This window comes from Accipiter gentilis, chromosome 7, assembly GCF_929443795.1.
Source record: "Accipiter gentilis chromosome 7, bAccGen1.1, whole genome shotgun sequence".
NCBI classification, from domain to species: domain Eukaryota; kingdom Metazoa; phylum Chordata; class Aves; order Accipitriformes; family Accipitridae; genus Astur; species Astur gentilis.
Genome location: NC_064886.1, coordinates 40,964,590 through 40,989,624, shown reverse-complemented (window position 1 = coordinate 40,989,624; position 25,035 = coordinate 40,964,590). Strand labels below are relative to the sequence as shown.

The window sequence follows — 25,035 nt, the reverse complement described above, 5'->3', positions numbered from 1 at the left end:
CACAGCGGCCGGGGGGGTGACACACACTGGATATAGGCGACCTCACGCCCACAGGCCCTCAGGCCAAGGGTGCTCGGCGCTGCACGGCGCCCGCCGCCGCACGCATGCGCACTGGCGATCCATCCACCCCCCCCACCCCCCCCCCCCGGCCGGACAGTCGGCGCCAAGGACGTCCCGTCTCGGTCGCGCATGCGCGCAGTGGACCGCTCCCCCCTTCCCCCCCCCCGCCTAGTCCTCTGTCGGCGGGCGCCTGCGCAGTGCGCGTTTCCCGGTTTCCGCCTCCTGCGGCGCTGCCCTTCCCGCTTCCGGGAGTCCTCGGTTCCGCGGAGCGGCCGGTGGCGGGCACGGTGGCGGCGGCAGGAGTAAGGGTTCAGCGGCGGGGGGGGCTCGGCCCCGGCCCCGGCTCGCCCCACCGCGCCGCCGGTACGGCGCCAGCCGCAGCTCTGAGGGCAGCGGGGCCGCCGCCGCTGAGGTAAATCCGTTCCCGGTTCCTTCCCCGGACCACCTTCTCCTCACCGAGCCGGTTCCTCCCCCCCTCCCCGCTCTCCTCAGGGCTGGCCGCCGCGGGCCTTCCCTGTTCTCCCGACCCTCTTTTGGGGCAGGTCGGGCGGAGGGGCTGGTCTTCGTCCCCACTGGTGTTTGGTGCCAGTTCTTAACGGGGTCTTTTCTAGGGTTTGGCTGTGCCCCTGCCTCTTTTCGGGTTATTTAAAAGAAAAGACGGAAGTCATCCGTGGAAACAAGTGCGTGGAAGTGTCCCTGTGCCCCAGCACCGTTGTGTTGTAGAGTCTCAGGTGCTGCCGTGGGAAGCTGAAAGGGGAGGGAACGGCAACCATTTGGCACACGGTGCTTTTCGGTAGTGCCCTGGCACTTGCTCTAGGGAGTTCTGCTGATTTATGTGGTGCTCGTTTTTCTTATTTCCAGGAGGGAAGAACAGCGCTGGCGGGAAGTGGGAACGCAAATAGTTCACACTCTGAAAAACAAGAGGGTAGACTCGCACAGCACGTATGCGATCCGTGCCGTGGAAAAAAAGGATTGGGAAATCATTGGCTGTTTTCTGTACTACATATACAGTTGTATGATGGTATCAGGATGCTGAATTACAGTGATGTAACTGTTCGCTGTGCTGGAGACATAATTAGGTTGAAGTCGCTGTGACTGTTCACATTAACAGACTTAAATTGGACCTTTTGAAGTGGATGCTCTCGGACTTTGAAAATTGACAGATAAAGTGGAGCTGTACTGATTCGTTAGTAGATGAAACTGATGTAAAATTTTAGTGGTTTTAGATTAGAGTTAAATAGCTGAAAGATCTTTGTGGCTAAAAGAAATTGATAATACTTTTCATCTCTCTAAAACTTGATTGGTTTTGCTCTAACGTAGTATATTTAGTATCATCTGTATCTGATGGATTTCTTTTTTATGCCTTTTATGAAGACATAGAACTTTTGAGGAAAGTAAACTGATAGAATTCCGCAGCGGTTGAAAGGCTGAAGATGAAGAATATAGAGGAAATATGAGGCTTTATATGTGTCTGATGTGAAGAACCATTGAAACAAAGGCCTTAACACTCCTTTAGTCAATATTGAAAATTGCTAGTGAAAATAGTTCAGCTTTGGTCTGTGCTCATTTTGGCTTGCCTAGAGTTAATTAGCTCCTATGGGGCTATGGTTTGGATTTGTGCTGAAAACAGTGTTGATAATACAGAGATGGTTTTGTTACTGCTGAGCAGTGCTTACACAGAGCCAAGGCCTTTTCTGCTTCTCACCCCACCCCACCAGCGAGTAGGCTGGGGGTGCACAAGGAGTTGGGAGGGGACACAGCCAGGACAGCTGACCCCAACTGACCCAAGGGATATCCCAGACCATACAATGTCATGCTCAGCATGTAAAGCTGGGGGAAGAAAGGGGGGACATTCGGAGCAATGGCATTTGTCTTCCCAATTAATCGTTACGCGTGATGGAGTCCTGCTTTCCTGGAGATGGCTGAACACCTGCCTACCGATGGGAAGTGGTGAATGAATTGCTTGTTTTGCTTTGCTTGCGTGCGCAGCTTTTGCTTTACCTATTAAACTGTCTTTATCTCAGCCCACAAGTTTTTCTCACTTTTAGTCTTCCGACTCTCTCCCCCATCCCACTGTGAGGGAGGTGAGTGAGCGGCTGCGTGGTGCTTAGTTGCTGGCTGGGGTTAAACCACGACAGTCTTGATGTTACTTTTTGGAACCTGGAAGGAAGAATCACATGTGGATATGGATAGAATAACTGACAGAAAAATGTGCTTGCCAGCCTGATATCACAGTGCAGTCAGTGAATGTGATACCCAAGCTATCTTCAATTGAGTGTGAGGATATAGCATATATTGATGAATGCAAAAATTAGAATTGAAAAAGTATCCTCTAAAGTAGAATGTGATTCATCCAGTTGCCATTGGCAAAGGAGTAAAACTTTCAGTTTCCACATAACAATACTGATACCGGTTTAAGCATCTAGCTTTCTGGAGTCTAATCTGAATTTTACTTTGTGGCCCTATTCCAAAAGCGCTGAGATACAAGGCCCAGCCATAGATTGTGTTCATGTCCTTCTCTCAAGTAAAGGTTGTTCTTTAATCTAGAAGTGTTCTGTCCTTCCTGTTGTAGCTCTGAACTCTTTGTGTATCGGACAGTGTGTATCTTTGCTGGGCACCAAAGTCTAGTGAAATAGGTTTTCTTTGACTTCCACATCTGTGGGGGAAAAAAACCTGTTATCAAAAAGATACCTTGCTGAACACCTTGGATTTTTTTTTTTTTTGCTTATGGAAAAGTGACTTGGTGTCACACATCTGTCGGGTTTATTGCTGATAGCAAAGCTCTTCAATACTTTTTCTAAATATGTGTTCTGAAGGCATGCATAGGTTTTTTTCATTCATTTTGCATAACTTGTTTTACCCTGCATTGTCATTGCTGGTTTTTGAGGATGTTTATAAAGATGCCATCGGCATAAAGACATAAATAATTAGATGACCAGCTTCCTAGTAAGACATCCATACTTATGCTTCAGTACTTCTATATACCCTTTTTCTGAGATTATTTAGAAGAAGCATATCCCCTTTTCAAAGCCGAAAAGAAACAATTCCAGTGTTTTCCTATGGCCTGGCACTTGCTGTATAATAAGAGACTGGCGTAAGGAGAATCATTACAATAGCTTGAAACTTGACTGTGTTAAATAGGTACTTACTGAAGATTGTCTCTTGAATGTGTTGCCAGGTGTTTGCATATAAACAGCATCACATTAGTTATGTGTTTCCACTGTAAAGTCTCACAGTAGAGCAGGTGTGGGTCAGTACAAAGAAGGGCTAGAAGGCATAAACGGGAAATTCTTGGCATAAATATGGTACAAAATATATTAAGTTAGAGCAAAAGCAACAAAGATTTAGAGAGATGATGAGCTATGCCACTGAGGGTATGGGATAGATTTGGGGTTAAGCTGATGATAACACTTCGGGGTTGTATCATGGGTTGCCATCACAAGCTATTTCAGCTGCTCTTCTCCTGAGTTACCTATGTCCCAGATTCTTGAAATTGGGCCTATCTCTTTGTAATTACAGATAAAAAAAGCTGAGTCTGTCAGGGCTAAACTGGGATTGTAGTTGATGGCCTGGTTCTTCTGAATACTTGCTACTATAGCCGTTCTTATATGTTATGGTTGCTGAGAAAGGTCAACCCTTGAAGCCCTAGCGAAGGGCTCCTTGTACAGAGTTAGGCTGTTGCTGGGGCTGAGCTAAAGGGTTTTCAGTGCAGTTACTGGTTGATGTAGTTATTGGAGTAGTTTTATTTGTTTGCTGTGAAGTCACTGAGAGGTTGAAATGAGCCATAGTTTACTTATTAAATGGCTTTGCAGTTTGGATTGCATGTATCTGTAATAAAAAGTAGGTTATTCACCTAAATTAGGCGTGATTATGCCTAGACATTATCTGATGGATATTTAGCTGTCTGCAATCAATGGTCCAAATTGCCCGTGGAATTGGATGTAGTAGTAGGTGTGCCCATTTAGTTTACTTAAAATTTTTGCAGTTTTTGAAGTTAATGTTTACACTCTAACCTAATTTAATGAGGCTACAGTTCTGTGATTTTGATTTGCCACCAATGCTGTGCTTTGTAGGTGGGATTTCAGTCCATTGTATGTAAGCGCTGTGGGATTCTTATTCTACTGTGCAGTATCTGTTAGTGTCCTACAACTATTGACTTATCAGTACACAGTCAGAAATGTTGAAGTAAAGGCATTTTCTTTGTTGCGTTGTAACTGAAATATGAGGAATCTTAGGAACTTGCTGTTGTATAGCTTGAAGGAAAAAGTGACCAAAAAACGATTTAGGCTCCGACAGCTGATGGATTTTTAGCCTGTATATAAATTCTTATCTGTATATCTGTTTTAAAAAAAAGGAAAAATTAGATATATTTTTTTTCCTACAACAATGTTTTTCCTTTCTGCCTCAAAAAAAATAGCGGGGAAAAGGACTGTACTTAACCGTGAAGTGCCCTTTTTTTTAATTTAATTAATAGTGCAGGGGCCTCCTGATACAATAGTTGTATGGTAATACTCGTCTTCCTAATGCCCTTGGTTACCTTCTTCCAGTAAACTTCAAGAAGGGAGATTTACTGTTCCCATGGATCTTCTTTAGCCCCACTGGAAAACTAAAAACATCTTAGGCACAGTCATTTTACAAGATCATCTTTGCAGTGATCATGAGTTTGTAAATGTAGTATCTTCAAAAGTTGTTGGTTTGGGTTTTTTTATTCTAGTAATACATCTGCATTTTGGGCCTACATTTCGTTAACAATGAGGTGCAGGTCAGATGAGACATTCTCAACCTGAGAATTTCAAATAACACCTAAGAGTGGAACTGCATTGGGTTAGGTTTAACACAATCACCTGTGCAAACAGATGACATTTTGCATGAAACATTGAATAATTTAGTGTTATCTTCCAATGCTAGATAAAGATTTTAAAAGGTCAAAATAAAAGCTGTTGCTTGGCATGTTAGATGTTGAAGTGTCATGCTTAGTCCTGGTGGTTTGTACTTCAAGTATACAACAAGAACTCAATGTAAATTTGGTTAGGACAGGCATTGAAGCAAATAAATTAATAGTCTAGAGGAAAGCTGTGAGCATCTCAGTGGGGGTGCTTAGCTCTTCATAAAGTGTAAGTGCTTTTCAAACATTGATCTCCTTCCCCTTGAAGGGGACCAAGGTGGGGGGTAATGGTGTAGGCAGCTGGAGAAGAGAATGACATACAGGAGCAGGGGAGATGGAAGGAGAGGAAGGAATCACATGAGGATGACTAAATCTATTATTCTTGCAAAAGCTGAACTATGGTGGCACTTCCACATAAAGCAATAACTGATGAGGCTACAATAAACACTGAAATTTTGCACAGAATTGCATCTACAATTAGGGAACTGACTGAATAAATAATGTCCCTGTCTGGTCAATAAATTCTCTGTTAACAATTTCAGATGATTACTCTGACTTTAATATTTCACTTTCAGAGGCTTAGCATGTCGTCTTCTATTGCTTGTCATCTTCACCTCAGAGAATGGGTGGGTGACATTGCAAATTAATGTGATACACTCAACCTCTCTTCTTTTTGTGTGTTTGTACTTCCACAAAATGCCAAGTCAATGACAACTTAATGATTGTGGATTTCACAATATTGTGAAAACTTGTTTAACAAAAGTATAAAAGCTTATTATAAAGCAAAAGCGAAAGCAATCAGTAGCTGCATGCAGTTATATGTGCATAAAAAGCATTTGCATTACCTTTTAGGCTCGCAATAGAATATATGAGTTTCTTTAAATAACATAAGAGGCTTGTCATTTTCAGGAGAAGTCTGCATTGGTATAATTCCCCTTGAATTGGGAAAATTTGAAAATGTATACTGAAGAACTCCATCAGTAATGTTGTATTTGGAGTATTTTTTTGAACAAGCTAGTTTCAGAAGCTTTCCTTTACAAGTAAGTGGCTTCATATTTTCTGTAGCTGTTAAATGTCAGAATCCTTACATTACTGTCAAAATACATTAATTTAAATTAACCTTCCAAATAAAAGAATGAAGCATCCGTGTCACAAACCTTATTTTAAATACTAGAAAATAAAACTACTGAAGAAATAAACCTAGGTACTACTTTAGCCAACTTTAATCAGACACAAATTTGAAATACCTACTGCAAGCTAGTCGTTTTATCCCGTAATATATAAAACAAAGCAAGAAAATTTTACTTGATCACGTATTGGGGATTTAATTGCCAGACAGATGTTACAGTTGGCAGCAGTAGGACTGAGTGAGAGAATGGCAATGGTAGTCAATGTTGTGAAGAACAGGGATCCCAGCCTAATTTGTCAGAAACCAGTGCAGCAGTGCTTTCTGTGCAGTATGCATGTGATCACTAACTTTACCAGTCAGAAATTCAGGCCCACACCTCTTCTGTTCTCTTCCCCAAACAGACATCTAACTCAAGGTTTTGTGCTGCAGTCCTGCTCCAAATGCCATGTGGTGATTTCCAAAACTTAACTGCTAAAATTTTCAAGCTTTGAAGTATCTGGTTTTCTAAGTAAAAAAAGTTCTTCCTCCTCTTCTTTCATTATGAAAAAAGGAAATCTTCTACACTTTTAAAACTACTGATGCTCATTTACTTGAAACAGTCTGTTTTGGATTTGAGTATTATGTCCTTGTGAAAAGGAAGGAATGTGATTCAAGATCGTGGAACGTTCGTACTGTCAAATTAAGCATGGTTAGAACAGCTTATGCTAGCATTTCAGTCCTTGTACTGATTTGTATGTCATAAGTTGTATGGTAATTATTTGCCTATGTGGTGGAATTCTAGCAAGGAGAACTTGTTAAGTGTATATTCTCTTTGGCATAGTTGTGGGTCATTTTCTTTTGTATACAGATTCTGGAAAGAGTAGCTTATTAAAATTTATTTTAAATTGGCCATAGCTTGCTCTAATAATTAGAGTTAAAACAATTTTCCTATCTTATCTTACAATTCTAAAAATAGTGATAGACATGTATACTTGTTAATAAAAAACCCAAAAACCTTGCTGTAGGCTCTGAAGAAAATCAAGTAAGATAATTATTTTTTTGCATATTCTTAGTCATACAGGAGTGGCAAAGAGGAAACAGAAGTAGGTCTTTAGATGGTACATTAGTTTTAATGCTAAAACCTGCATATCCAAGTCATCTTAAAAAACAATGAACAGGACAGATGTAATGTTACTTGAAACACTGTTTAGAGTTTTTTTCATTTGTTCTTTGATAGCTTAGTCTAAAAGGTTTTTTCCTCTTGGTCAGAAGCTTGTTTGCTCTAAGTACATGCAGTGTATTTCAAAGTACTGCTATCCATGTATATTATTTGTGCTTAACATTATTTTCCTGATGAAGCAAGAGTGCTTTACTAATCAGTTTGTTGATGATGTCTTTTCAGATTACATCAGATATGACTATGTGAATAGCCTATGATAGCCCAAAGGAAGGACATGATGTCAGAATAACATACAAAACGTTTGTGAGGTATGTGGGTTTTTTCTGTTGTGCTAAAAAATTTCTTGGCTGTCTTTAATACAGTTAAACAAAACGAATACAATAATTTTGTGCCATTTCATTTGTATGCTAAAGGAGTGGCTTGCAGAATTGATCTACAATTCACATCTGTTATGAAATACACAAATACTGAATTTTTATTTTTTTTTTTCAGAATCTTGATGTCTGTTCTGATTTAAGGTAACTTGTTGATTTGAGCAGCTGAAAACTTGCCTTGATTGAAAAATAATTGTATATTTCTTCTTCTGAGGTATTGCACCTTAACTGGAAGGAATTCCAAATTTGTGTTCTATAAGAAGTTTCAGAATTTGGAGGTTGTTTTTGATTCATTGATTCCTCTCAGACACTTCAAAAGATCTGTGCAGCAGGAGGTCTTGAAGGACTAGGGTTTCTAAATAGTCCTTTGGTGGAAAAAAACCCAATCCAAACATTTTGTTTGAAAAAATGTTCCAAATGACTTATGTATTGACTTATTTTAAACAAAAAGAAAAAGGGGGGGGATGATACTTAAAAAATGGCAAAATTAGTGCTTTTGCCATTGTGAATTTGGTTGAATTTACCCTAAATGTGAATGCACTGTATTTGACTGTTTCTGCAGTACTGCCACTAGATCCAAGCACCAGAGCTGTACTTCAGCTTGTTCTGTTTCACAACCAGAGAATGTAGCCCACACTTAACTGTGTCCTATGAGTATCTCAGCTAGCTATTTTAACTGTTGCTCTGGGATCCCTACACTGCAATCTGCATATACTTGTTTTCATTTTTAGTCTCTTGAATTATTCCTGCCTAGTTCTTGCATTAAGGCTTAAGGATCAGAAAGATTTACTGGGCAGAATATGTTTATCTGATTGCTGGTAGATGGGACTGAGAGTTTTTTAAAGGGTTTAGAAATACATAGCTTCATCTGAAAATTGTCTCAGTGTGAGTCTCTTTACCTGGTAACGGTCACTTTGACCATTTTAGATTAACAAAGTGATCCTATATTCCAGGTCTTGGGATGTAAATTGAAGTGCCATATTTCCTACCAGTCATGTGTGCTACCATTAATAAGGGTAAAGAATGGAGACTTCTGCGTGGCTGTCATCAATCAATATAAAGGCTTTCAAGTTTCTCTCAGACATGGCCTTTAATAGCATGAATCAATACAATTTTTAGAACACAGTATACTTTTAAAGGAGCAAGCTATTCCTGATGCATAATGTTTCAGCTTTAATTTGTCTCCTGTTTGTTGATAGTACTTCAGTTCTGCCATTCCATATCTTTGCTTGTTAGGGATGTCTGGAAAATAATTCTGTTTTCATGAAAACTATTAAGGTTTCAAGTCTTGTTTTTGTTCCACGTTGGAACAACAACAAAGCCCTAAAAGAGTTTTCATGAACTTAATTAATTAATGTGTTCTTTGAAAATCTGATTCGCGTAATCCAATGCCATGCTAATTTAACCACTGCTGTTTATTTCCCTTAAGCTTGGTCTGATCTGAGACCATTTTGTCAGTTATCCAGTATATCTTTGTAACAGGTCTGTGTTTTTTTCAACACAATAGCACTTTTGTCAACAAATTTAGCCGCTTTCTAACTTGCTGTGTTTTTTGTTGTAAACAATGTACTAGGACGGCTTTATTTCCATTCTGTTTCTTCCTTCTGCTCTTCCCTGGGTTGCTGGAGCAGTGTGAAAAGTCAACAGTCTGGTGCCATAATTTGCTGTTTTCTGAGAGACATGAGCTGTAATTTAATGAAGACTTTGCCATTTTAGTTTGAGATAAAAGAAAGAAGTTGCATTTTTAACAAAACAGGAAGAAAGGTTTATGGGCACAAGAAGATGGAAATGAAACCATTCTAAAATCCCTTTGTCAAGCCTTGAAGTTGCATGATTGTGGTGGGTTGACCCTGGCTGGACGCCAGGTACCCACCAAAGCTACTCTATTGCTCTCCCCACCATCAGCTGAACAGAGGAGAGAAAATATAACGAAAGGCTCATGGGCTGAGATAAGGGCAGGGATTGATCACTCACCAGTTACCGTCATGGGCAAAATGGACTTGACTTGGGGAAATTAGTTTAATTTATTACCAATCAAATCAGAGTAGATTTATGAGAAATAAAAACCAAATCTTAAAACACCTTCCCCCCCACCCCTCCCTTCTTCCCGGGCTTAACTTTACTCCCAATTTTCTCTACCTTCTCCCCCTGCAGAGGGACAGGGAATGGGGGGTTGCAGTCAGCTCATCACATCTTGTCTTTGCCGCTCCTTTCTTCTCCGGGAGGGGAGGACTCCTCACACTCTTCCTCTGCTCCAGCATGGGGTCCCTCCCACTGGAGACAGTCCTCCATGAACTTCTCCAATGTGGGGCCTTCCCACGGGCTGCAGTTCTTCATGAACTTGCTCCAGCGTGTGTTCCTTCCACGGGCTGCAGTCCTTCGGGCACAGACTGCTCCAGCGTGTGTCCCATGCAAGGTCACAAGTCCTGCCAGAAAATGTGCTCTGGCGTGGGCTCCTCTCTCCACAGATCTGCAGGTCCTGCCAGGAGCCTACTCCAGCATAGGCTTCCCACGGGGTCACAGCCTCCTTCGAGCATCCCCCTGCTCTGGTGTGGGGTCCTCCCCTGGCTGCAGGTGGAGATCTGCTCCACCGTGGACCTCCTTGGGCTGCAGGAGGACAGCCTGCCTCACCATGGTCTTCCCCGTGGGCTGCAGGGGAATCTCTGCTCTGGCACCTGGAGTGCCTTCTCCCCCTCCTTCTTCATTGACCTGGGGGTCTGCGGGGCTGTTTCTTTCACATGTTACCACTCCTCTCTTTGCCTGCAGTTGCACAGCAACTTTTCCTCCTCCTTAAAACTGTTGTCCCAGAGGCACTACTGCCGTCACTGATGGGGTCAGCCTTGGCCAGCGGCAGGTCCGTCTTGGAGCCGGCTGGCATCGGCTCTGTCGGACATAGGGGAAGCTTCCAGCAGCATCCCACAGAAGCCACTCCTGTAGCCCCCCTGCTACCAAAATCTTGCCACGCAAACCCAATACAGTGATATAAAAATAAAAGTTACGGGTTTATAAAACTCAGTAAATGGCTTACAAAATTGTTGATGAAACTTTAAATGAGTATCTTTTGATTATGGAAATATTTCATCTTTATGTAGTCATAGAATTGTTCAGGTTTAGATTAAAAAAAAAAATCTCAGTAATCTATTTTACACTTGGATATATTTTATCTTACAGAAATAAAAAACAAGAGCCACCTATATTTCCAGTTTCCTCATGCATAATAATGGTATCTTTACTTCCTGCAGGGCAAGGCCAGGAAACCATGCAGTCATCAGGGCACAGATTCCGTGATGTTGAGCACCACCCGCTTCTTGCTGAAAATGACAGTTACGATTCCTCTTCCTCAGAGGCCGACATGGCAGAGAGGGTTTGGTTCATCCGAGATGGCTGTGGTATGGTCTGTGCTATAATGACATGGCTTCTGGTTGTCTATGCAGACTTCGTAGTGACTTTTGTGATGTTGCTGCCTTCCAAAGACTTTTGGTACTCTGTGATCAACGGTGTTCTCTTTAACTGCTTGGCAGTACTAGCTTTGTCATCGCATCTGAGAACTATGCTAACTGATCCAGTAAGTATGCAATCATTCCTTGACGTTGGATTGTTCTCTCGTGTGGCTTATCACCTGCAGAGAAATTTGGAGAAATTATATCAGTCTTCTCCTGTTAGGAAAAGTAGTGTTAAATTCAAAACCCTCAAAGTGAAGGGACGATATCTGTACTTTCCTGTTGTTCTGTTAATGAAACCATAAATAATTTTTGGCTTGAGGAGCAGGCAGTATAAAATTAATTTAGAAGGTAGAGATAGGGTCATGAGAAATACAGTTGATTTGTAAAATATTAACCCAGGTTCTGAAGAAGCTATTAAAGCTTTAGTCTTTTCTGTCCTAATTTTTCTTACTTTTTTTTGTCAGATATATTTTCAAAACTTCATATGAAGTTGTAGCTTCATCCTGTTGTGTCGTTTGAAATGTATCTTCCATTTATGACACATGGAAGAACTTTTAGAGGTAGTCATGGTGAAAAACATCAATCACATATTGGCCTAAAGTAATTGCCTGTACTGTCCTACATGATTCATGCATTTTTGTGTTAAGGTATTTGGAGTCAGTGGGAAGGGAGATTTAAGTTGAACCCACACTGGAACGGCATAGGCGTAAGATGTCTTGAAAGTACTTATTTCTTAGGACATTTCAATTCAAGAGTTCAAGAGATTAAGTTGTTTATTTTGGACTAAAATGTATTATTCTTTTTAGGGAATAGATCGGGGGAGAGAAGGGTGATGGGAAAAATATCTATTTTCTCCAGATTTTTGAGACGTTAACAGTGTATATAGAAGTTATGGGAGTGTTCAAAAAAACAGCAGGGTGTTGTAGTTAGTGGTTTTCTACATCTTTGATTTGCTTATTAGCCCCCACCCAGTGATGAAATGTTACGACTTCTATAGATTGTGACAGCTAAGAAAGTTAATGGTTTAAGGATAGATTGCTTAAAGATATGTCCTGGTAAAACTATGTGTCTTTCTAGACCTCTGTTGTTCTTTATGGATAAAACGTGATAGAAATTGAGATGAATCACTACCTTTTTTCCTCCACTGCTTTCCTGCTGACTCCCAAAATGGAAGACATGACTGTGTGATAGAAACTGAGATTGAAGGAAGAAGGGAATAAACTGCCTCAAAACATAAGTGAACAAAATTTCCTCTTATAACTATAAAAATAGATTTTTAATTGAAAGGAATTGGTGGCTGTCTGAGACGATGAAAGATGTTTTTGAAGTAAAGCATATTTTTATCAGCAAAATGCTAAAAGCACGGCCTGAAGTTAACATCCTTAGTGACAGATGAAGAGGTGAATGTGAGATGTGTTTTATAAGCATAAATTTACTTGAAACAAGGTAAAATTGTGCTTCAGGAGCTGTCTCTGAGATAATTCACCATGTTTATACCAAAGTATTAACTTTAATGAGAACATTTATATTGAAAAAAATACTTCAGCAATACAACATGAGTGTTTAAGAAACTCTTTCAGTTAGTACCCCTGCAAAGGCCAGCTGGCTGAAGTTTGAAGCACCACTTAGCCAAAGAGTTCATCTGGGGCAGAACGTGGGCTGTGTCAGGCAATACAAACACAAAATTTATTCTGGTCCGTAGGCAACAAAAACTTTCTGCTGAAGTAGAGAGGTATTTTGCAATTAATCTGAAGTGCCTGCTGGTTTCTTGTTTCTGTCCTGAAAACTTCCTTAAGGTGTCTGTGTAAAATTTTGATGTTGCCAGTGGGCTTTTTTTGAATGAGAAATAATTATAGAATGTTGCAGGTAATTTAAGCCAACCTGGAGAAGGCTATCCCTGTGTGAAGTAAGTGCTGGCCTGGAGAAGTTAGTACAGAAAGGCAATTGCACTTTCATTTTGCATCACAGTTTATTTCAAAACCGATTCCTGTCACAGATGAGCTTTTAACTCTATAAATAAGCAAGGTGACAGTGGTACTGTCCATTATTTTCTTCTTACTAATCCAAAGTTAGATTCCAATCTTGCGAGGTTCTAGATTAATATTGTTGCTGGAAGAAGCAATCCTGCCTACTGTTCCTGTCTGTTCATCATCTTCCTCATTGTGTTGAAACAGCTGCTAATGTGGCTCTGTGGTGAACAGCTCAGAGAACTAATCACTAAGAAATAATTTCTTTTACTGATGGGTTATTTTTCTTCTGGATCAGTGCCTTCAACTGTTCACCATGTAGCTACACTAATACAGTAGCAGAAGGCAACAGGGGACACTAGATATAGAATAAAGAAGCCAGTGGTGGTTCATGGTGACACCGTCCAAGCTAAAAGCTTAAGTATAAAGGAAAAAAGGATGGCTGTTGGTTCTAAAAAACTTGTGTACGTGGGGAAGGTGGCTAAATCTTGGATTCAGAGAGTTGAAATAACATCTTTCAAGTAGTTGTTGCTAATTTAACTTTTGTGGCTGGCTTGGCCTAATACTTGAACATCACGACAATTAACATATGCTGCTCTAAGAAAGCACGTCTCTTTTAGTAGTGCTTGTTCAGTGTAACTTCTCAGCAAATATTGTACCTATAGTGCTTGTATCTGCATGTAAAGATGTGTCTTCCTCTTCATTTTATGTATGCTGGTGACAGTAGATTCCATCAGAATTATGCTAATACTTGGACATAGATGAGTCTTGCTGAAATGAAACTGAATTTGAGGTCAAACAGAGGTAATTTATTCTTTTGGAAATGATCCTGGCTTATGGCAGACTAGCTTTGAATAAATTAACTTATTTCAGCAATTATCCTGAAATTACTGGTGTGAAGTCTATAAAATGTATTTTTAAACACTGTCATACCATTTAAGAAGCTTTCTGTCCTTTAATGGAAATGATTTCAGGGGGCTGTACCCAAAGGAAATGCCACTAAAGAATACATGGATAATTTGCAACTGAAGCCAGGAGAAGTGATCTACAAATGTCCAAAGTGCTGTAGTATCAAACCTGAACGTGCACACCATTGCAGGTATGCCATAGTTTTCTTTAAAGCAGTTATGCATATTGAGTCTTGGACTAATGTTCCTAATATTTATGTGTTAATTTTTTTCCCACAAATTTCTTCTTTCAAATTCATACATTGCGGAGTATTCTATAACTATAATATACTGTGGCCAAAAATGAATGTGGTTGAGGGGAAAGAAGCAAGAGACTTGAGAGTTTTTAAAAGTAATCATACTGTGGTGTCTTAAATACTTTTTGATCTGTGAATATTTTTTCCTGTGCATCATTCTAATTATTTTGCCATAGTGTTGATAATGGAGGGCAAAGGGAAGAACCTCAAGGAAATTTCTGATAGAAGCTGATTTAAGAAATGACTCCTGCAATCTTAAATTAAGAAAATACAGATTATTTTTAAACTATCATTTTAATCTGTGTCATCTTGTCTTTGTAGTGCATCATTTGAAGTTATATGCGAATTGACAGATTATTTTACCAAAGTTGTATGCATAATTGGTTAAATGCACTTCCGCTTATTGAAGATTCATTTTAGTAAGGACAGAAGTGATGATAATTTGAACTAAACATGCTATGGAAGAGACAGTAAATGTATCCATTTTTAATTAATTCTCAATCTTTTGAGTTTTCAGGCACTGTGGATATGCATTTATAATGTTTATTGTGTGAGAATTGAAACTAGATATGCCTGCATAATTAAGACTTACATAAATATGTAAATGTTTCTGGTGGCTCTCTCTAGGTATGAGGAGTGATGTGTATTGAATTGTATGGCGTATTAAATATAAGTCTCTGAGTGAGTGCCCGTCAAAAGAACAGAGTGAAGTCTTGTCAGGACTCTCAAATTATTATGTAAATTTGTGGTTTCTGAGTTAAATGTCTCAGTGTATGTCACTTATCTGTGTGAAAGTTATGGCTGAGAAGCTATTTCCATTATACTCAGCCTTGGCACTGAAATCTTGTTCTTCTCTCAGATGTGAGTGGGTTTTTGTATCTGGAGTGTGAAGGGGAAAGTTGCATGTATAAATAGTCAAGTATAGAATTATCTTCAGTTAGTTTATGTATGTTGTAGGTTAGCTTTTGCATGGATGCAGATACCAAGCCTGCCTTCCTGTGCAGTGACTTTGGTTCTGGCTGGCTTTATTACCTCTGGTAGAGCGTTACATGAACACAGTTGTACCAGTTGCTCCATGGGCCTCAGGGTGGAAGCGGTGCAGCTGCTTTCTTGTGGCAGAATATAAGCTGTTAATCTCTGGGGATCCAAAACAGCTTTGTGCAGTCTGTTCAGATTTCCTGGCATTGTGTTCATGGGATGCGGTAAAGGGACACCTGAGAGCCTCTGCTAAGTGTAGGTTGGATCTCGCCAATTTTCTCGTCTCACGTTTAGCCTGGTTCCTACAGAGACTTTGCAGGTATCTTTAAAGTATTTCCCACATCTTCGGTCCTGATAGGATTTACTAATTTGGAAGTAACCCTGAATGAAGACATCTTATATTGCACTGTGCATATGAGCCAAAAAGCTGGAGTATTGGACAGCCTAGAGCCCATGCAGCTGCGTGGCTCTGTGTGGGCAGTGCTTATCTATTAGACCTGGAGCTAACAACTATATAGGTTTCAGACAAGCCCTGCAGAGTCCCTTGAGTACATCTGGGCCATTATCCTCAGCAGGCACTGTGTTATCTTGGATGTTGCAGTAGCCTGTGATCCCAGTTAAGGAGGTGTTGATTGAAAAATTGTTTCTTCCTGGAAGATGAATAAAAATAAACTAAGTAGGGACTTCAAATACATTGTTTATAGCAAGAATTTGAGTGACGTTTATTGTTAAAGCAGAGCAAGAATGGGTAGTGTCTACAGTGAAGGAAATCTGTCATACTTTCAAAGAGTTTGTTTTCACTAACCACTGGTTAAGGGACCCAGCTTTGCATGTCTTGTGAATTGTTTTACTTTTTATGCCTTTGTAAAATACACCGTGAGATGTTCCACATACGGGCAAAGGATGCGTTTTCGTGCTTGCACAGTACATAACTGGCTTTACAGAACATCTGAAAAAGAAAGCAAGAGCCTGAAAGTGTATGCGCTATCCTTTAAGCCTGCTGTCATGTTTTTCTCAGCAGTTGGATATCTGGTTTAATTGTCTTTGTCTCTTGTTACTCGTACAATAGGTGCTACTAGTAGTTGCTGTTAACTTTTCTTAAGTAAAACAAAGGATTTTTTTTGTAATTTCTTGAATGTTGAATACGTACTGCACAGACAGGTAAATGGGCTGGAAACCAGCTACCAAAATCTGATTCTTTGCTATAGATTTAGCACTGCAGAAGTGCTAAACCAAATAGAAAAAAGGTTGGTTTGATTATCCTGCCAACTTTTTATTGGCTTACAAACCCATTCCAAGGACATTAAAAGGATGGTCTAGTCCCAAGTAGTCAAAGTGGCAATTTGCTAATAGAAGAGACTTGAAAATGGAAATTGATGTTGGTTCCTGTTGGGAAATACTTACACTCAAAGCCACAGTGCATGTTTTGAGTAGTAAATTATTAACAGAAGAGACTCTTATGATGTAGTTATGAAAATTGTTGTGCAACACTGCAGCAGAAGTTCTTTTAAGGAGGAAAAATAGTTTCATAATACACATCAGTGATGGGGAAAAAGAACAAGAAGCTTTTGTTTGCAGCTAAATATCTAGCCTCAGTGAAATACATTAAACTGAGATTTTACTAAGCAGTTAACATTTTCAGCATAAGGAAGAGGTTTATTCTGAGCGAATGCTATTTCGTTTTCACTGAAGGAGCACAGCTGTCATTATTTCTAGCATATTCTGTGCTTGTGTTTGCGTATGGGGAACTGTTATTCACAGTCAAGTCACTGAGATGTTTGCATCAGTCTTCCTGGGAATTTCTGTTATCCAGACCAGTTTCTCTTCAGCCATTAGCTGTGTCTTTCTGAATGTTGTCCTTGGCATTCGAAACTGTAATTGCACCTGCAGTTGCCTGAGTGCATTCAGCAGCAGCGCCAAGCTGGAAAAGACCTTCCTTTGTCCACAGCTGCTTGTTCTCACTACCGAATTGCTCCTTCCTCTTGTGTAAGGCGTGAGTGTTGGTGCACAGTGAGATGACCCAGGTTGCAGCTAATGGAGTGACTTCCCCGCCAAACTCTTGCCCCATGAACATCTGTGCTTGGACAGGGGAAGGAATAGAATACAAGTGGCGGGGTTAGGAATAAGGCAGAACCACTGTTTTAATCATTGCTGCGAGTTTGTTGGCTGGAAATTGAATCGTGGTGTGAGATTAGAAATGAAGGCAGGGTTCCAGACATCTGATGTCTTGGAGAGCTCTGCGTGGGCTTGTGAGAAATACTGAATGAGCAAAAATGAGTCCTGCCCACCTCACATCCTCCAGTGTTTGGCTTGATTGAGGCTGGATATGATTTTACTCAGTACTTCACATTAATATTCCTTTTAGAGTGACAGTATATATTCTGTGTTACATTAGGAGGCTTGCATGGCTGTGGTAACTGGAGTTAGCTCACCTTCCCACAGAGCTCGGGAGAGGCTGAACTTACAGGCAGCAGGCTGTGAAATGAAAACCTTTTTGGAGAGTCTTCTGAATGACTTCTTTGAATGATACCTGTTTATTCTGCCCTAGAGAATGGTTGAGGTGTTTAGTTATGGTATCGGGATTTTCATGTGTAACAGGCACTATTTAAAAAGTAATTTGCATCAGAAGATGAATCATCTTTAATGTCCATGAAACAAGAGGCAGTGGGAATGTAGGGGCTGGGTTATGGTAGCTCAGGACAAAGGGAGCTTCAGAGAAGCAGTGAGAGATTTGGGATTCTTTCATATAACCTGCACAGGAGTATGTTCTGCCTCTTGCTGAATTACCTTATAATCATGCATATGTGATGACTTAAAAATTATTTTGTGCCTTGAAGCATTGTTTCCCCCCCTCTCCCCCCCCCCCGCCCCCGCATCCCTTTTCTTCACTTTAGTGACAATCATTTAGCTTTGCTTTGTGGTTTGTCACTGCAGCACTCATAGATACCATGCATAAATAAGCATGCATTAAAACCAAAAGATTTTGAATAATAGTGCCTGTATTTTTTAGGTTTATTCGGCTTTGTAACTGCTGAAATGAAAATGCTTAATATTTTGAAAGTTCTGCAGGAAAATCCAGAACACTTTGAGTGTGTGGCTATCTTAAGTACAAAGCTAGGAAAATGAAATACCAGCATTACTGAAGCTATTGATTTATGGAAGAACTTTAACACGTTGCAACTGTTCTGTTTCTCTTGTATAACTGTTCATGTTTGGCTGCAGATGGACCTGAATGTAAGAGAAATGAGCCCTCTGGTGCTGTATGGCCTAGCAGATGTAGGATGAAGTTATTGAAATACTTGACTTTTCTTTTTGGAAATAACCTTGGCTCAAAACTGGGCAGAAACTAAGCATTTAGTTGCTGAACTAGTAATGAACAGTAGTGTTAAAATACTCATTAACAAGTAGGCAAAGAATGCGTGCTGCTTATAGTTTCACTATTTTTGTTTTATGTTGAGGAAGTGAGGTGTGACATTATAAGCTGTTCTTTACTTGAGATTTTGATTGCGTATGTTTAGAATTGTGTGGCTAGTTGAAACCTCAAGTGACAATTTTTCTCTTGAAGATGTGAATTCCTTTTTTTTATATTTTTTTTTTCTGATTCACAAACTAAATTTACAACTTGGAAGTCTGTAAACTTGAAGTAATTACTTTGTCTAAAAAAGCTTCTCCAGAAGGAAAAGGTGGGGTTTTTAATAATAAATCTAGAAAGAACTGAAGCTTTGCTCACTCAGTGCTGCAAGTGTCTAAAACAAGTTACCGGGTTCGCCTGATTGTGTGTTTGGATATGCAGTGATTCTCATATTAATATTGTTTTTTCTTATGTGGAGAATATTTTATGTACACAGTCAGTTTTGTAACAATCAAAAGCTGAGTTGTAAGTGAGCAAATAGTTTCTTTAAAGAAAAGTGTACAAAATCACTGTTTGCAGTTTGTCAAGAAAGATTTCAGCACATCATCTTATGATCACTGGATACCCTTGTTTCTACATTAAAATGCAAAGTATTGTTTCTCAACAGAAGTCTCTTTTCATTTCCTTCAGTATTTGCAAACGATGTATTCGAAAGATGGATCACCACTGCCCGTGGGTGAATAATTGTGTGGGGGAGAAAAATCAGAGATTTTTTGTTCTGTTTACGGTAAGTGAAAATCAACAGCAGCTTGATCCCAGTGTGAGTCTACCTTGATTATAACAATTTTGGTTGTGCTTAGTAGTGAGTAATGGCTTAAGGGCACAATTGTTTTGGTTTGGGGTTTTTTTTCATTTTTCCTTCTATGCAAGATATTCTCCAAGCAGGAAGATATTTCTCCTCATACTCATTTTAATCTTGTAAAGTGCTGTTATTTTAAACTATCTTAATTTTGCTGTGGTTTATGTAGTAACAATTAGTGAAATGGTACTGTGATTTAGGGAGCTAATACTTGACCTTTCATTGTTGCCCGTGTTTTTAGATTCAAGCTTAATTAGAATTTGGGTTTACATCATTGTATTGAATTAAAAATTGAAATAGGAAAGTGTATTCGCTGTGCAATTGTGAAGGCTAGCTAAAAGGAATGTCTGGTTTACTACCTGGCAGCAGTCAAAAGTAAGCACTCTCTCTTATTTCCAGATGTATATAGCCCTAATTTCAGCTCATGCGCTCATACTGTGTGGGTTTCAGTTTTTCTCCTGTGTCCGAGGGCAGTGGACTGGTAAGCAAATACTTAACTTTCACTGTCATAATCTAGCAGATACTAGGGGAAAGTCATAGCATTCCACCTATTTCAGTCCCACGTATGAAATATTACAGGACTTAGATCTTTTTAAAGTGAGGTCCTGAAAATATTTCATACCTGTTTACCCATCTCTCTCTTTTTTTTTTTTTTTTTTTTTTTCCCCTTTCCTTTAGTCATTCACTGTAAGAGCTGTGGTTGTCAAGGGCATTCTCACTCCCTTTCCACATAGTAAAATTTACTACCTCTGTAATAGGAAGGAAACAGATAGCTGGTCGTCAGTCACCTCAGCACTCTATTACCTGGAGCTGCTAGCTGGGCTTTTTGTGTCCTACCACAGTTCTGTGAACGACAGCTGAAACTTAAACAAATTTCTCCCTCATTCTGTTACTGGAGCCAACTGTGGGGCTCCTGTAGAAAAGAAATTTCCTAAACTGTCCCAGTTGTTTGTTTAGGCCTCTGACTTGCATTTCTTAGTGTTCCAATGTGCCAGAGCTCATTCTGATCTTGTGCTTTTGACAGAAGATGGTTGATCGCATGTTCTTCCTGGTATCTGAAGCAACAGGGGAATCCATGGGACTGGTTTTTGAATACTATTCCGTTAAATGGATGGAATCTTAGTCCTTTTTTACTTGAAGCATTCTGCTTCCTGTATACTATCCCATTTCTTCTTTGTCTAACTATAATTGAGTTAATCAGTTGATCAGAGGATCTCCAGAGATGTGACCTTAAGTCAGAACCTGATTACTTTGTGTGGTGAATTAAGAAAAAACAATAAAGCAATCACAGCAAAATGGAACATCTGGAATAACTAGCAAGTCAGAACGGACAGTGGTGATAGTTTTTACAGCGTTTGTCATGCATGAAACTTCAGGCTGCTCTCATCTTTACATATGTGCAGTTCCGAGTACTTAAGTTGTCTTACATGCAAACATTTATTTGAGCATTCAGCTCTGGGGCCCCAACATAAGAAGGACATGGACCTGTTGGAGTGAGACCAGAGGAGGGCCACTAAGATGATCAGAGGGCTGGAGCACCTCTCCTGTGAAGATAGGCTGAGAGAGTTGGGGTTGTTCAGCCTGGAGAAGAGAAGGGAGACCTTAGAGTGGCCTTCCAGTACTTAAAGGGGGCCTCCAGGAAAGATGGGGAGGGACTCTTTATTGGAGTGTAATGATAGGATGATGGGTAACGGTTTTAAACTGAGAGAGGGTAGATTTAGATTAGATATAAGGAAGAAGTTTTTCCACTGTGAGGGTGGTGAGGCACTGGCACAGGTTGCCCAGGGAAGCTGTGGATGCCCCATCCCTGGCAGTGTTCAAGGCCAGGTTGGACGGGGCTTTGAGCAACCTGGTCTGGTGGAAGGTGTCCCTGCCCATGGCAGGGGATTGGAACTAGGTGATCTTTAAGGTCCCTTCCAACCCAAACCATTCTGTGATCCTTGAAATACTGAGGCAGGATTGCAGTAATGCAGTACCAAATGCTATATAGGAAGACAAAAGTGTTACTTCCTGAAAATTCTTTATTTCTCTGGGCAGCAAATAAAGCTGCTGCAGTGCTAGAAATTAGAACTTTGTTTTAATTGTGAAATATTGTTTCAAGTGTCAGATATTTAGCTTTTATTGCTGTTTGTTGAAGAGGGGATGAACATGCTCTATAGATTATTTTAATTTATTTTTTTTATAACTACGTCTGTCATTTTCACAGAATGCAGTGACTTTTCCCCACCTGTAACTGTGATCCTGATGATCTTCTTGTGCCTTGAGGGTTTTCTGTTTCTCACTTTCACTGCAGTCATGTTTGGCACCCAAATCCACTCAATATGCAATGATGAAACGGTAAAGACCTCTACTTCTGTATGCTGTAATGATTATTCTGGGAAGATGTGTTTAGATGTTTTATTTGCGTGAGGGGAGGCTCTTATTTTGGACAAAACCCCAAATCTGAAATAGCTCATCATTTTGATTTTCTACAGTTGTAAGGATTGAAATACTTTCTTGGGGTTTGCTTTCTAAGAGAAGTTCTTGCATTATTTGCTTTTCGGACATGAATTTTATAATTAGGTTTTTCAATTACAAAGATTGCACAGCTTCTGACTTCAGTTTGGACTTTCACTTCTCAACTATCACTCCTGATTTGTGTCATGAGAAATGTCTGCTTTTCTCAGGTTTACACTTAAACTAGCTATCTTGTATCAACACTTCACACTTTCCTCTACTTTCATACACTTTATTAGAGTGTAAGTGTTGTTGGAACCTTTGGCTCCCTTGCCCTTTGATCTGCAGTGTTAAGCCTTGAGAGGATGTTTTGTGATGGATAAGTGACAGGAAATATAAGGAACTTGAATCTCGTGGCTGTTCAGAATTTTCTCATGTGAGGCTGTTTAAAAGTGTACTTCTGTACTGAAGAGTAACTGTGAAAAACAATTGGTAAATACGCAGCCTTCATTAGTGGGAAGTACAAAAAATGATTGTCAAAATAATGTGTTTGGGAGAGTAAGCCTAGCTTCAGTAATTGCAGTACAAGAGCCTTCTTGGAAGCCTTATTGTCTGGTTTCATTAACTGAGTAAACAACTTCTAGTGCAGGTATGTTGTGTGCAGATCCTCTACTGTAAGGTCAGCTTTTCTGGTCATTTTGTGTTTTAGTTTGAGGGAGGAAGAGGTAGACCAACCTTCTTGTACACATTTTATGTTCCGAGTCTTCTGCCCTGTACCCACAGGGCTAAATCAGCCATTCTTATTTCTTCCTTACTAAATAAATAACAGTAAGAAACTAATCGGCTCACTAGCTATACATTAAAAGAATGCAAAATAGTCATCAGTTTTGATAACTGCTATTAGACTTTACTAAACTTTGGACTTAACAGTACGTCACTGCATGTCTGTTTGTATACAGGAGATTGAAAGACTGAAGAGTGAAAAGCCAACATGGGAGCGGAGACTACGTTGGGAAGGAATGAAATCTGTTTTTGGGGGTCAGCCTTCACTCCTGTGGATTAATCCTTTTGCAGGATTTCGAATCAGGCGACTTCTACTGAGAGCAAAGAAAGGAGGACCTGAGTTTTCTGTTTGAGTCTAATTATGCTGGAACTTGCAAGAATACTATATAATATTTATTTGGGGCCAGAGAAGGCTGTCTACATATAATCTGTGACCAGGTGAAACTGATATCAGACATTTGCTTGTAGCAAGCAGTTTTATACGTTTATCGTCACAGACATCTCATTAACTTTCAGAGACGTGAACTGGATCTGTAATGGTCTTAACAGCAAGGTGAGAGGAAAAGTACATGGTCACACTAAAGAAGCCAAATGTCATGCTACTGTAATTTATTTTATGAGATTAATTATCCATTTTTGTTAAACCCTTTTTATTTGATAAAAGTTTGGGGAATTACCTGTGTGTTTTTATAAAAAGTATATACTTAGGTGCAGTTGTCAATCATAAGGAGGAGCATTATGGTGAAAGTTGATCTCAAATGAGACCTAGCCTTCTAAATCCAGTTTTCAGGGAATAGTGGTTTATTCAGTTTTAATTTATATTTCAGCTTGTCCTAATAAACCGAGCTGTACTCTTGTGTCCCACTTCAGACACACATTCTTCATATGCAAGTGATTCAAAGGACTGGTGCACACAACAGCATAACACATCAGAGGCACTGTTACACCCCTGCCAAATGTCTTCCCAGGCTCACAAAAGCATGTCTTGTGTTTGGCAGTATTAATCTCATATGGCATTTAGGTAAGTTCTAAATCTTCAGTAAACAACACTTTTGACTAACAGCTGTGGGCCAAATTCTGCCCTCAGATATGCATCTCCAATTCTTAATGCATTGATTCTAGAGGAACTTAAGTGTAGATGTTTGAGGATTGTATCTAGTCTGCTGCAGCGATGAGTGGGACCAAGTGACTGTATCTTCCTGTGTGAGATTAAAAGGTATGTACTGCAGATTGGACTTAATTAACTGAAAACAGTTGTCTTTGTAAGGTCTTGCTCTGCCCCTTTTTATGGTACAGACTTTTTGTAGAAGGAAAGCTGTTAACTTAATGATCCCTTGAACAAAGACATCGGAGGAATGAGGGAAGTTGCCTCTTTCTCGAGTACAACAGAGCTTAAATGTGGAAAGATCTGTAATAGAAGGAATTAGTTTGAATTTAACCATTTTCTGACAAAAACTACTTTCAAGAAATGAGAGCAATATAGATCTAGAACTGCTTTATGTGGGCCTGACAACAGTAGTGCTAAGAAATGTTTATAAATCTGCAAGTAATGAAATAAAAGCTGCAAGTAATGAAATTCAGCTAAAAGTGGGTTCTTTAAAAATTATATTTAGACTATTTTTTGTATTATTGTTAATCTCTTCTATATAAATTACTGACAATATAAAGGATAAAGCAGGAGCCTTGATACATAGCTTGAAATTGTGCCTAGAAAGTAAATAGCTCCCTGTTCTGGGACTTGCCTTAAAATTGTCCTGTTCTTGCTTTTGCTTTGCCAGTAGCACTGGTGATCTGTCCCACTTCAAGCAGTTCAACGTGCTGAAGAATCTTGCATTATAAAGTTTACGTACTACAGATGCTATACATTCTTTTTCCAGTGACCTGCTTCTCCATTTCTTTGTAATTGTTTGTGGCATCTTGATTCCAGCTTCATCAGGTTTTATACCGTTGGGTGGGTGAAATTGCTAAGGGATCCATTTATTACCTATGGCCCCACGAACCAAAACATACAATACTACGTAATATGTTAGCTTTGCTTGGGGGAGATGGTGTGTAACACTGGACAATTGCTAGGTGGACACATCCAATGAAATTGCAGTCAAATGAACAAAACTACATCTCATGTAACTGAGGGGAAAGTTGAAAGTTCCACAAGAATCTTTGCATATTCAGTTGCACATCTTAAAGATTGGGAAAAAATGTGTCTGGCTTTGTCATGAGGCTCTTAATGTGTATATTGTTTAATAAAATATCCTGATGAAAATCAGAAAATATCACTTCAAGCGGTTGAATCCTGTGACTTAGCAAGTGTGTGCGTGTGTGAAATCAGGTTTACTTGGCTTTTCAAACCCTTGTTACGTTGTAATTTTTTTAATGTAAAAAAAAATAATAAAGTAATGAATTGAA

The 25,035-nt window shown here is 39.7% G+C and overlaps 1 protein-coding gene across 8 annotated transcripts; it reads left to right on the top strand.

Annotated features, from left to right (window-relative positions):
• Nucleotides 1-339: 339 nt before the first annotated feature.
• On the top strand, nucleotides 340-25,035 carry ZDHHC7 (zinc finger DHHC-type palmitoyltransferase 7). 8 transcript variants are annotated; one of them, XM_049805014.1, is made up of 10 exons: nucleotides 353-472; nucleotides 922-5,985; nucleotides 7,456-7,541; nucleotides 7,726-7,751; nucleotides 10,850-11,172; nucleotides 13,992-14,116; nucleotides 19,242-19,338; nucleotides 19,810-19,891; nucleotides 21,617-21,747; nucleotides 22,806-25,035. In XM_049805014.1, exons 5-10 carry the CDS (start codon nucleotides 10,867-10,869, stop codon nucleotides 22,980-22,982), a joined length of 918 nt encoding a protein of 305 aa, XP_049660971.1. In that variant the 5' UTR covers nucleotides 353-472; nucleotides 922-5,985; nucleotides 7,456-7,541; nucleotides 7,726-7,751; nucleotides 10,850-10,866; the 3' UTR covers nucleotides 22,983-25,035. The 8 variants fall into 8 exon arrangements, 4 of the variants coding, with proteins under 4 accessions (XP_049660970.1, XP_049660971.1, XP_049660972.1 ...); XR_007506660.1 differs by lacking the exon at nucleotides 7,726-7,751 and having other exon boundaries at nucleotides 354-472; nucleotides 22,806-23,182; nucleotides 23,500-25,035; XR_007506658.1 differs by lacking the exon at nucleotides 7,726-7,751 and having other exon boundaries at nucleotides 354-472; nucleotides 22,806-23,182; nucleotides 23,457-25,035.